Source organism: Leucopleurus acutus (genome assembly GCF_964270905.1).
Source record: "Leucopleurus acutus genome assembly, chromosome: 4".
In the NCBI taxonomy this organism is placed as follows: Eukaryota; Metazoa; Chordata; class Mammalia; order Artiodactyla; family Delphinidae; genus Leucopleurus; species Leucopleurus acutus.
This window is the reverse complement of record NC_139146.1, coordinates 14,260,431-14,272,856: the sequence shown is the minus strand read 5'-3', so window position 1 is coordinate 14,272,856 and position 12,426 is coordinate 14,260,431. Positions and strand designations below refer to the sequence as shown.

The 12,426-nt window shown below is 34.1% G+C and overlaps 1 protein-coding gene across 1 annotated transcript in view; it reads left to right on the top strand.

Moving 5' to 3' along the window:
* HSPA4L (heat shock protein family A (Hsp70) member 4 like) overlaps nt 1-7,547 on the top strand; it is a 50,328-nt gene extending 42,781 nt beyond the window's left edge. Inside the window, exons 18-19 of the mRNA XM_082838499.1 lie at nt 3,352-3,513; nt 5,695-7,547. Coding sequence (XP_082694625.1) covers nt 3,352-3,513; nt 5,695-5,886 — 354 coding nt within the window. The 3' untranslated portion in view covers nt 5,887-7,547. The remainder of the gene's footprint in view (nt 1-3,351; nt 3,514-5,694) is intronic.
* Nucleotides 7,548-12,426: the final 4,879 nt, after the last annotated feature.

Here is a 12,426-nt window from a genome sequence, read left to right as displayed (position 1 = left end):
TAAGAGAAGCAGTCAGGATAAAACCTAAGCAATCCGAAACATGCAGACCCTTAACAACTGTACTGCTTTTCACTACACAATGTGGAGGGTGATTACTTATTTTAGAAATAAAGATTTGTAAATTCTGTAAAATAAAGAGTGCAATCCAGCCTACCTAAAAGAATAATCCAGGTACTGATTGTGAATGTGCCTGCCAATATCAGTGTCCATATAAGTACAAATAGAATGTAAGGATAATGGAAAAGTAAGAAGGAACAAGCAGACAAATAAAAACACCAAGAGTATTTCACATCTGGTATTGGAAGATCTGTATACAAGTACTATAACCTAGTGTTCGCCAGGCTGTAGCAGTCTTCTTGAGGATGCAGGTTTAAAATATTATTCAAAGCAAGGCAAGATTTCACATACGCTCAAGAATTTTGAGTTACTGCGTTCCAGGCTCTCTTCAAGGTGCTGGAACTACAGCATCAAACAAAACACTGAACTTGTTTCTAATATGCTTCAGTGGGAAGAGATAGACAATAAATGAGTTACTATGAAGTAGTCAGATGGTGATAAGGGCTATGGGAAAAGTAAGGGACTGCCATAGGTGGAGGAGATTTGTCAGAAATGTAGACTAATAAGATGACATCATGTGAGGGGAGAATTAAAGGACGTGAGGGTTCAAGATGTATGATAACTATAAAAAGAATGTCCTTAACAAAGGGGGAATAGCAGTTGCAAAGGGGAGAATGTTTTGGAGTAACAGTAAGGAAGCCAGTGTGGCTCAGAACATTGCGGGGTGGGATTATCAGCTGCCAGATCATGAAGGGCCTAGTGGGCCATTATAAAAGTTTGGATTTTACACTAAGATAGGAATCCACTGGAGGCTTTTGAGCATAGAATTTAAAATTTTGACTTTTCTTTTAAAGGCTACGGAAGCAGAGAGACTAGTTAAAACATTAGAATAACACAAGCAAGCAGTGACGGAGCCCTGAACCCGGAGAGTGGAGGGGGAAGAAGTGGTTGGATTTCTGCTGCATATATTTTGAAGGCAGAGCCAATAAGATTCACTGATAGATTTTATGTAAATATAACAGAAAGAGGAGTCAAATGACTCCAAGGATTTTTGGCCTGCAAGGGTGAAGTTGCCATTTACTGAGACGGGGAGAACTTGGAAGAGTAGGTGGGGAGGTAATCATGAGTTTGAAACATAGGTAAGTCGTTTCAAACATTACAAATAAGAATTCAAGTTGGAAGTTGGCTATAGAGTAGGGAGTTCAGGGAAGAGGTTCAGGCTAGAGATTTTTTTTAAAGCATGCAGGGGGCTTCCCTGGTGGCGCAGTGGTTGAGAGTCCGCCTGCCGATGCAGGGGACACGGGTTCGTGCTCCGGTCCGGGAAGATCCCACATGCCGCGGAGCGGCTGGGCCCGTGAGCCTGCGCTGAGCCTGCGCATCCGGAGCCTGTGCTCCGCAACGGGAGAGGCCACAACAGTGAGAGGCCTGCGTACCGCAAAAAATAAAAAAAATAAAATAAAAAATAAATTAAAAAAGCATGCAGATAGAGGGATGAATGGGGAGGAGATCCTCTTTCTATATGTTGCATTGTCATTTCTTTCTGGTTTTGAAACTGCCAGTCTAAATCATCACATCTTAGATCGCTGCCTACATGTGACAGCTGCAGTTGTCTCTTTCAGACAAAATTTTATTATGTATTGGGTTGGCCAAAAGGTTCATTCGGTTTTTTTGTAAGATGGCTCTACTAGCACTTAGTTGTCTTAAACTTCATTCAAAACAATTTTATTAGATTGTATTTTGACAGCTGTCATATCAGCATGCATTTTAAAAACAACATCAAAATTGGTGAATTTTTGCGTAGCCGTTTTAATAATGAAGATGGAAGAAAAAAGCAACATTTTCGGCATATTATGCTTTATTATTTCAAGCAAAGTAAAAATGCAACTGAAAAACAAGATTTGTGCAGTGTATGGAGAAGGTGCTGTGACCGAACAGACGTGTCAAAAGTGGTTTGTGAAGTTTAATGGTGGACATTTCTCGCTGGATGATGCTCCACAATCAGGTAGACCAGTTAAAGTTGATAGCGATCAAATCGAGACATTGAGAACAATCAATGTTATACCACGCGGGAGATAGCCGACATACTCAAAATATACAAATCAAGTGTTGAAAATCATTTGCACCAGCTTGGTTATGTTAATCACTTTGATGTTTGGGTTCCACATAGGTTAAGCGAGAAAAACCTTGATCATATTTCCGAACGTGATTCTCTACTTAAATGTAATGAAAACGTTTCGTTTTTAAAACAAATTGTGAGGGGCAAAGAAAAGTGGATACTGTACAATAATTTGGAACGGAAGAGATCATGGGGCAAGCGAAATGAACCACCACCACCACCACGAAAGGCTGGGCTTCATCCAAAGAAAGTGATGTTGCATATATGGTGGGATTGGGAGGGAGTCCTCTATTATGAGCTCCTTCTGGAAAACGAAAAGATTAATTCCAAGAAGTACTGCCCCCAGTTAGACCAACTGAAAGCAGCACTCGATGGAAAGCGTCCGGAATTAGTCTACAGAAAACGCATAATCTTCCATCAGGATAACCACGTGTTTCTTTGATGACCAGGCAAAAATTGTTACAGCTTGGCTGGGAGGTTCTAATTGATCTGCCATATTCACCAGATATTGCACCTTCGGATTTCCACTTATTTTGGTCTTTACGAAATTCTCTTAATGGAAAAAATTTCAGTTCCCTGGAAGACTGTAAAAGGCCTGGAACGGTTCTTTGCTCATAAAGAAAAAGTTTTGGGAAGATGGAATTATGACGTTGCCTGAAAAATGGCAGAAGGTAGTGGAACAAAAGGGTGAATGCGTTGTTCAGTGAAGTTCTTGGTGAACATGGAAAATGTGTCTTTTATTTTTACTTAAAAACCAAAGGCACTTTTTGGCCAACCCAGTTATTCTTGTCAACAACTTAAACATATTCTGTTGTACAGTCAGAATTTTCTGTCTAGCTTGCTATGTGCCTGCTTAACTTATTTTTCTTTACTCCCTGACAAATTTAAGTCCATGCAGCTTCTTTCTTGGCTAAATACTACTTTTTCCTCTAATACTCTTCACCATTCTTTTCCAAACCTGACTTCTTCAGAAGGCCTTTCCTTTTAAAACCCCATACTGATTTTTCTTTCTCCCAGTTTCTTCAGTTCTGTGTAGTCTGTAAATGGCTTCTTCACATGCGTATGTGTGAGGTGTACACTCAATAAGAGTCTTAACTCTTTTAAGCAGAAATTATCAATAAATTGGTGCTTATTGAAAAACCTGTTACATTAAGTAAAGTTTTTTTTTTTCCTAATAGGATGAAAGATACGATCATTTGGATCCTGCTGAAATGGAAAAAGTTGAAAAATATATCAGTGAAGCCATGAGTTGGCTGAACAGTAAGATGAATGCACAGAACAAACTAAGTCTCACTCAAGATCCTGTGGTCAAAGTTTCAGAAATAGTCGCAAAGTCAAAGGTAAGAAACTATAAACTTCGCTTTTTCATGGGTTCAGTCACTAAACATTGTTAGTAGGAGCCATACTTTGAGAAATAATCAGCTTGGCAGAAGAATATAGAAAAACAGGAATTTGAGGCTAATCTTTAATTTGGGGGAAAAAAACATTCTAGGTGGGACATCTCTGTTCCTTGATTTAATTAGTCATATACACAAAGCTGTTTTTTAGATTTTAAGTGTAATACAGAATGAAGTAAAGCAATGTGACAACTCCAAATATGTCCGATTTTTCTAGGCTGTATAATACTGAGCCTCCATTGTAAAACTGCAATATATGTTTGTCTTTGACGTAGTTTGAAACGTGTAAAATTCCATGGTAAAATCTTACTTATGAGATAAACTTTCCAGTTTAAAAAACATTACTACTGAAAATGTCAAAGGTTATAGAAAACACTATGAAAAACACGGGGACAAACATGATAATAAAGATCAGCATCTAAGTAGAAAAATGAGTAAAGACATTGGTAAAACATCTGACAAAGAAAGAAATACATATCCAATAAACATGAAAAGGTGTTCATCTTCATTACTAATCTAAGAAATGCGAATCTCTTCTCTGATTTGGTTGTGTGTTTACATTCACAATCTTTGCCATAATTGCCAAGGGTGTGAAGAAATGGACGCTCTTCCTGAGCAACTTGGTTATATTCACTCATTTGCTTTATTTTTAAAATTCCACATGTAAGTAATAACATACAGTATTTGTCTTTTTCTATAAGCATAATACCCTCCATGTTGTTGCAAGCGGCAAATTGTCATTCTTTTTTTATGGCTGAGTAGTAATATTCCATTGTATATACGTGCCACATCTTCTTTGTCCATTCATCTGTTGATGGACACTTAGGTTGCTTCTTATCTTGGCTATTGTAAATAATGCTGCTTAGGAACATTAGGGTGCATGTATCTTTTCAAATTAGTATTTTCATTTTTTCTGGCTATTTACCCAGAAGTAGAATTGCTGGATCATATGGTAATTCTATTTTTAGCTTTTTGAGGAACCCCCATACTGTTTTCTATAATGGCTGTACCAATTTACATTTCCACCAGACGTGTACCTAGAGTTCCCTTTTCCCTATATCCTTGCCAAAATTTGTTATTTGTATTCTTTTTGATGATAGCCATTCTGACATGTGTGAGATATGTCATTGTGATTTTGATTTGCATTTTTCTGATGATTAGTGATGTTGAGCAACTTTTCCTGTACCAAAATGGGTATTTTTTAAAATCATAAAATAAGAGTATTTTCCTTCTGAGAAAGTTTGGCAAAGAATCTATAGTAATTTACTCCTAATCAGATGAGATGCAGAGTGTGATAAGAACAGTTTGCACTAAAACACTCCCCAAGGATGTTACTTTCTATGTTTCCGTCCCTATCCCAATATCTGTGACACTGGTCTTGAAAGAACTTAAAGTGTTTCAGTAGCTTTATCTGAAATGGTCTTTTATTTCTGTGTAGAAAAAGCAAGGATATGGAAAATATATCTCTTTTAAATTATTAAGTTGAATTTACTTTCATGGCTTATTTTTCCTTCAACAGAAAAGGCTACTGAGCTGTTTTCAGAAAGTAAATGAAGTCAGTGTGTATATTTATATAATTCCATTTATTAAAACTGTTTTTTGTAAATGTTGAGAAATTTTAATTTATGCAATAGGTATTACATGATGTAATTTTCATAACAGAGCTCTTGGCATAATTTAAAGGAATGAATTAAAATTTATTCCTGGGAATTCCCTGGCGGACCAGTGGTGAGGACTCCGCGCTCTCACTGCCAAGAGCCCAGTTTCAATCCCTGGTCGGGAAGCTAAGATGTCGCATGCTGCACAGTGCAGCCAAAAAAGTAAATAAAATAAAAACGATTCCTGCCAAAATACACTGTATTCAAATTATGAGGAAAAAATTTTAGGAACAGTAAATACAGAATATATTATTAAAGACTGAATAGTTTCTTATCACCCCCGACAAACACTAGCTGAGAAGGTAAATCGGTAGTTTAAGAATTAGTTGGTTATCTAGCTGAGCCAACAGCTATTCAGGAATGTGGAATTATGTGGAAATTTAGAAAGTTAATGTGGACTTTAGAATGTTAATGGTAACTTGTTACATAATATTTTTAATATAATCAATTTTCTTCATGTCTTTAGGAACTGGATCATTTCTGTAACCCCATCATTTATAAGCCCAAACCAAAAGTAGAGGTTGCTGAAGACAAGGCAAAAGCTAATAGTGAACACAACGGACCAGTGGATGGACAGAGTGGGACTGAAACTAAACCAGATACAACAAAAGACAGCACACAGCATACTAAATCTTCTGGAGAGATGGAAGTGGACTAAGTCTTAATTTCACCTTCACGTAATTCAAACAGTGCAAGTAACCACAGGGTCCATTCTTCTTTTACATCTGGTACACACAACAGACATTTAGTTGTTCTTAACCACTTTTTGTCATTTGTTTTTTGGAGTAGTTTTGAAAAGTGTTTTATATTGAGTGCACCTCTTGTTCATTTCCATTGCTGCTTAATGTGAAGATTTAGCTGAATATACATTAACAAGTCAGTTTAAGCTTTCCTAATATATTTTATGTCAAACATGCAAGATTGATAAGTAGCTGGCAACCTTATTTAAAGCTTCTACTTGGATAAACCTCAGCTCCTTTATTCAGGAAAGGATACTGTATTGTGCTACTGTTGCAGAAGCATAGATTTAATTGCATCATTATTTTGAAAAACAAATATTGAAACTGATGTGGTTTAAAGCCACCAAGTCACTGACCTTTTTCTAGTTATGGTATTCTTATAATTTAAATATTAAAACAAATAAGAGGTTCCTTGACAAATTAGTCCATCTAGTTGGTGTGCCATGAGAACTTCAAAACTTTGTTTTCATCATATAAATGAACTAAATCACACATTGAAAAGGAAAATGCACAATTTTATGTTAAGGTGACACCAGCAGTTAGCTTCTTTTCATTAGTCATGTGGATTGATGTTTCTTAGAGTAATTCAGTGTCTTTAGCACTTGAAACTTCTGATCTACTTGTCCTGAAGACCAGTTGCTGCTAAAGTGATGCTGGCCCAAAAATGATGAAGCATTTTTGATGAAAATACCTTCATGTTAAGGGGGAAATGCTGTTGACCTACTCAGACATGCATCTGTGATGTTGATAACCTTGTTTTAGTTTTAATAGTTGTTTTGGTCTTCTTAGTTGATTTTGTTAATATGTTAACAGAGGGCAGGGAGAAACGGCACAATGTGTATTGCATTGTATACATTTAATCACTGATTTACTTAATGTTAACATATAAACACTAAATAAGCAGTAATACTTGAAAAGAAGCACTTATACCATAGGTCTTAGGAAATACTGCTTGTAATAAACTTAACTGTGTTACACATCAACAGGCAAAATATAGAATGTTACATAGTGTAATATGATATGATGTGATTAAATTATAGTTCCTGCTGTTACAATACCTGTTCAGACCTTGGCTCCAGTTTTGGTGCTTCATATATAAATTATATGTGTTGAAGGGCTGTGAAATTAAGATATTTTAAAGACTTAATCTGTGCTTCATCACCAGACTTGTTCACACTGTTCAGTTCTGTGCAGAAGCTTGATATGGGAGCAGAATGAAATGACTTTTCAACCTACAAGAAAAAGAAGCATAGACAATGCATGGGCACTTGTGTTCTTAATGCCAATCAACTAGATTGACATAGGTTAAAATTTTGAAAGGCTCAGTTTTCCCCAAAGCTACATCATCTTTATATTAAGGATTAAAAAAAAATTAATATGGACTTTTCTTAAGTAATAAAAATTGAGAGTTTAATATCTTTAGGGATAGTCGTTACTTCTCACAACTAGTTCTCTAAGAGAGATTCTGTTTCTACAGTGTAGTCTGCACTGAAAGGAAAGTATGGAGCAGTGCATTTTGCAGGGATTTTTATTCATCATTTTTGAGGGAGATGTCCCTTTTTTGCATTAAAAAATCATATAGACCCAATGTATTTTTTCATGTTTTCAAACTAATGAAGTAATTATATACATTAGTAATGATGAAATAATACATTTTTTTAAAAGCATGTTTGTTACTTTTCATTTGTATGTTGAATATATAGGTTCACTTCAGTAAGAGCATAAAAGTTATGAAAGGGAATATATAACAGTACACATAGGGCATTCACAGCTTTTTAAGAAGAAAATCTCCACCCACTTTGTTAGGAGCTGTACCTCCAAAACTAATTGGGAATATATGGGAACAAAGCTTTCTGCATCTGAATTGTGTAGTACATCCTGACATTTTCCAGTTCCATAAGTCAGTTTATATAGTTCTGTGTTTTAGTCAGAATTATAACATTCCAATTCCTGCAGTTATGTAACACTTCATTTAATAAGTTAAATATATCCAAAGATAATATGTATACTTTTCCTACCCATTTATTCAACTTAAATGATTTTCAAAAGCCTTTAACCTTATAATTATTTATTGAATACAGTAATAAAAGAGAAAATGTTCTCAATATAGTTTTGGGTAGAAGGCATGGGTTCAGTTTAATTTTAATCTGTATGAAATATGCAGTGCTTAGATGAAAAATTAAAGATCTTTTTTCAAAATAAAAAGCCACTATTTTAGAAGTTATTTTTAAAAATACATTGCAAAATAGGATGTATTCCTGTAGTAAACAAATAAGAACTAAGTATGTAGGAAATGATTAATAGGATTAATAGGAAATGATTAATTTAATGTATTAATCTAATACACTACGACTCTGGAAAAGTATAAATTATTTGGTTTTAGAAATCAACTCCTGATAGCCAATCGCATGGTGATTTTAAAAACAGATTGCTAAATAATGTAACAAAAGAAAGTCTGTGATGTTTTAATTCCTTAGCAATATACAGAATACTTAAGTTTTAAAACAACTATCAATACAAACAGCACACCAAAGAATGAGGCTATTGGAATAACAGATAATCTCAATTTTAAAAAGGTAAAAATTAGACTTTAAGAAGAAATAAAGATTTCTTAGACTTTGGGGGGTCAATTTTTAGTATACTTATGATTATATTTCCTAGCTAGAAGTCTTTAAAGTGAATTTTGGGGATCAATTATCAATATAATAAAGTGATATGTTAAAACAGTTTATCCAAATTAGCACAGATGCAACTGTTTTGAAAGACTATATTTAAAGATAATAGACATTTGAATACAGTGATCAATTGACCCAAAACAGATTTAACCATCCCTCTGTTTTCATAAATTTGAATTGTAATACTAAGCCTACAAACATTCCCATTAGGATTTTGTTTTGTTTTTAATAGTTGGTATTTGGTAGTCCACAACAATTAAAGTCTTGGCATTAACTTTACATATCATAGATTTAGAAGTGATAGACAAATATAACTTCATCTTTCTCAACTTTTAGAATCTGACAACAAAAGAACTTCAGTTCTGAAGTAGATGTTATTTTGTGGTTAGACTTCAGAACTTCTAAGTGGAATTTGGTTTTGTGATAGTGGATTCTGTAAAACTTAATGAGAGGCATATCTAATTGTATTGATACCTCAGTATTTAAAATCTGATGGCATTGATTAAAGTCAGCCACCTATATCTTTTTAAATGACACAGGTGTCAGGATGCTTATAAAGTCTGATTCTAATGTTTTATTATCCTCTTAACTACAGTATGTTTTATAACTATCAGTCATTTACCAAACTAATCTTCTTAGTCAATTTCAGAAGAGACAGACTTTTTGATCAAAAAAGAGAAAACAGTTTTAAAACTACCTTTTTTTTTTTTTGTCAAGGTTAAGCCAAAGTATAATTTTAAGACAACTTCCAGGAAGCACATAATCTTTTCTTTTGATAAAAAGTAATAAGATTTAATGCAGATCAAGACCAGGTCTTTAACCAAAACAAAAGCTTTAGTTATTTTACTTTCACATCTCTAATACACAATAAACTAAAATTAATATTCTTCCATGTTTCTTAACCAGACAGCTCTGGGTTTATAATATAGCCAGATGTCTTAAGTTTTTTTCCCTTGTTAAATTCAAGGGTGATTGTTTCATACAATAACAGGGTACCTGGAATTTTTAGAATATTAACAAACTGCTTAGAAGAAAAACCCCTAAATGTCTATGGCAGTAAGTCAGTACCTATAAGTGGTAATGGCTCTTTCACCTTCCAGATCTCTAGGGGTACCTCTAGCATATTGTTCGAGTAAGCATTAAAACAAAAGGCATGTCTGTTCAGATACATTATGAAATAACTTGGAGCTTTCAAGTCAAAGAAAGAAAACTAATAATTGAATCACGAACATTTGACTTAGTCTGTCAGGCAGGTCAAAATCCATATCAACAACAGCAACAAAAATAAATGGTAATGATCTTTGCTTTGGAATCTCTAATTTACTGTCATGTCCTAGGTCACATGATGAGTATTAGGGAAGTGTATTGATTACCCATCCTATAAAGAGATTAGTGAACTTCAACATGTTTTAGATAGTTTAATTGCATTATAGTATATTACACTATAAGTGGAAATTATCTTAGTCTTTCCAGTTACCTTGTTTTATCTCTCAGTTCTGGACTCTTAAATAATCATTATATTTCTCTCAATTATATTTTGTTTTATTTTGGATTATTCTTTAAGCCTTTTATTTCATGGATTTAAAGAAATACTTTTACGATCACTTTGATGGCTAATTTTATTACCTGTCTTTTTACTTTAAAACCAAATCTTACTGTTAAGAATTTTTTGACTCTTAAATTTATACTTGAAAAGCCATGTTATAAGTTTCCATATGTAATTTCTCTAAAATTTAATAAGGCTTAATAGATTTTTCATATTCTGGCCTTTGAATACTTTTAAGTAGTTCTAGACCAAAAGAGGTCAATTTTGTGAGTACTGTGTATTAAGTAACCAACGTCCCTCGTTTTTAATCCAGATATCAATGTAACAAAAAGGGTCAGAAATTCAAAACAGTTGTTAAAGATCAGACAACTTCAATTCTTTGCTGCTTTCTGATTACGTACATGTGTTGTGCATCCTTCTTGTTTTTTTTCAGAATTTCTTAAATTTTTTGCTTCCAAGACCTTGAGTTAACATGCTCTTGAAATCTTATGGACCCACCCAGAATGTAGATGTAAAAATGTAATTAGAAATGGAGAGCTAAGCAAAGGAAACATTAAAGTGTTGTGGTTTCTTCACCTGAAATAATACTTTTATGGCTTAGTGTCTTGGAAGGAGACTCACATTAAAAGTAAAAAATGTTATATTTGGCAGGATGAAGCCATTGTTGTTTAATATAGAAGCAAATTTTTAATGAAGTTACTGAATTGTTTAGTACTAAAATGGCATCCAAGTCATTTTTCCTTTCTCCAACCATTATTAAAATAATTTATACACATAGTGACTCCGACTCCAGTCATTAGTATAAAATACCTTCTGGCAGTTTAGTACCTACTAGCTTTTTTTTTTTTTTAAAGAAAACTACTGCATTTGATTTCTCAATTTCCCAGTTTGTTTTTAGCACAGAGTGACCAGTGCAAAGCAGAAAATCATAATGAAGTGTGATGTGTCTATAAACTGCATATAACAGACCCTTAGTTTCAATAAGCAGACTTGAGAATGGTTTGTAATGTTAAGTCGGTAATGTTATTATATATGATGCTAATATATATGTGGCATACAATTTTGGTTCACATTTAAAATGTTTACATTTCACAGAATCAAAGTATATAAAACATTATATATATAAAATGGCATCTTCATACTAGTGAACAAATAGCAATTGATAAATGCATTTCAGTTTTGGATGGCAAGTGCACATTGTCAAGAAGTTATGTAATTATAAATATATTTATCTACTTACTCTTTGAACCATGAGTTTTACACAGCTGAGGCTTAATGTTCACATACTGAACTTCACTGACTTGGTGGTTTGTGGACAGGTCATCAGAGTCATTTACATAAATTTGCTTGGCAGTGAGGGTTCTGAGTAAATTGACAAACTTTTTAAACCATCAAATGATATCGATTCTGAAAACTACAATAGTAGTTTGCTAATACTGTGTTGTCAGCGAATAACTTAACTTTATATTAGAAGAGAAAATCTAGCGATAAATGAACTAGACTTCAGAAATTTTCAGTACACAAAGAGGAGCTCCCTGCCCAAGTTTCTCCTAACCTCTTTTTGAGAATTGCTATTCCAGTTGAACATGTGTCAAATAGCATGTTGGGATAAGGAAACAACTGAGGTCCCCTGGTCTAGATTACAGCATTTGGTGCTTAATCTTCTAGTGCTTGAACAATTTGTGAGAATAAGAAGGATAATAAATCCTCAACTCAGAAAAATATTTATACCCCCATTTAACTTTCCAATGAAATGGAAATTAGTACTTTCAAAGTCTAGAAGGCTGAACAGTTGGCAGTTCATTCCTGTTCATCTTATCCTGATTTGGGGAAGAACTGGAGAGGATTTTGCTCTTTTTTTTTTTTAACCCACAATCCCTAGTGATTAAACAGCAAAGAGTTGATAACCTTCCCGAGGTGAAGAAGGAATGTCCGTTGACTGTAAGTACCTCCTAATACTTTATCCTCAAGCTCTCCCCTCTGCTGAAAGGTAAAGAAATCGGTTCAGGATGGTTCATGCATCCTGCAAATGCCAAAAGGCAATTTGAAGCAGTTCTGTTGAGCAGCATTTCCTTACTTTTCTTCACAATTATATTTGGTCTCCTGTTTAACCTCACTGAAAAGGATTTGTGTATTCGTTTTAGACATAACAAGATTCACGTTAAATTAAGAACAAATAACTAGGAATTTGTAGTAAAGAAAATTAACCCTGTTGAAGGCAACGAGAAGCAAAGAAC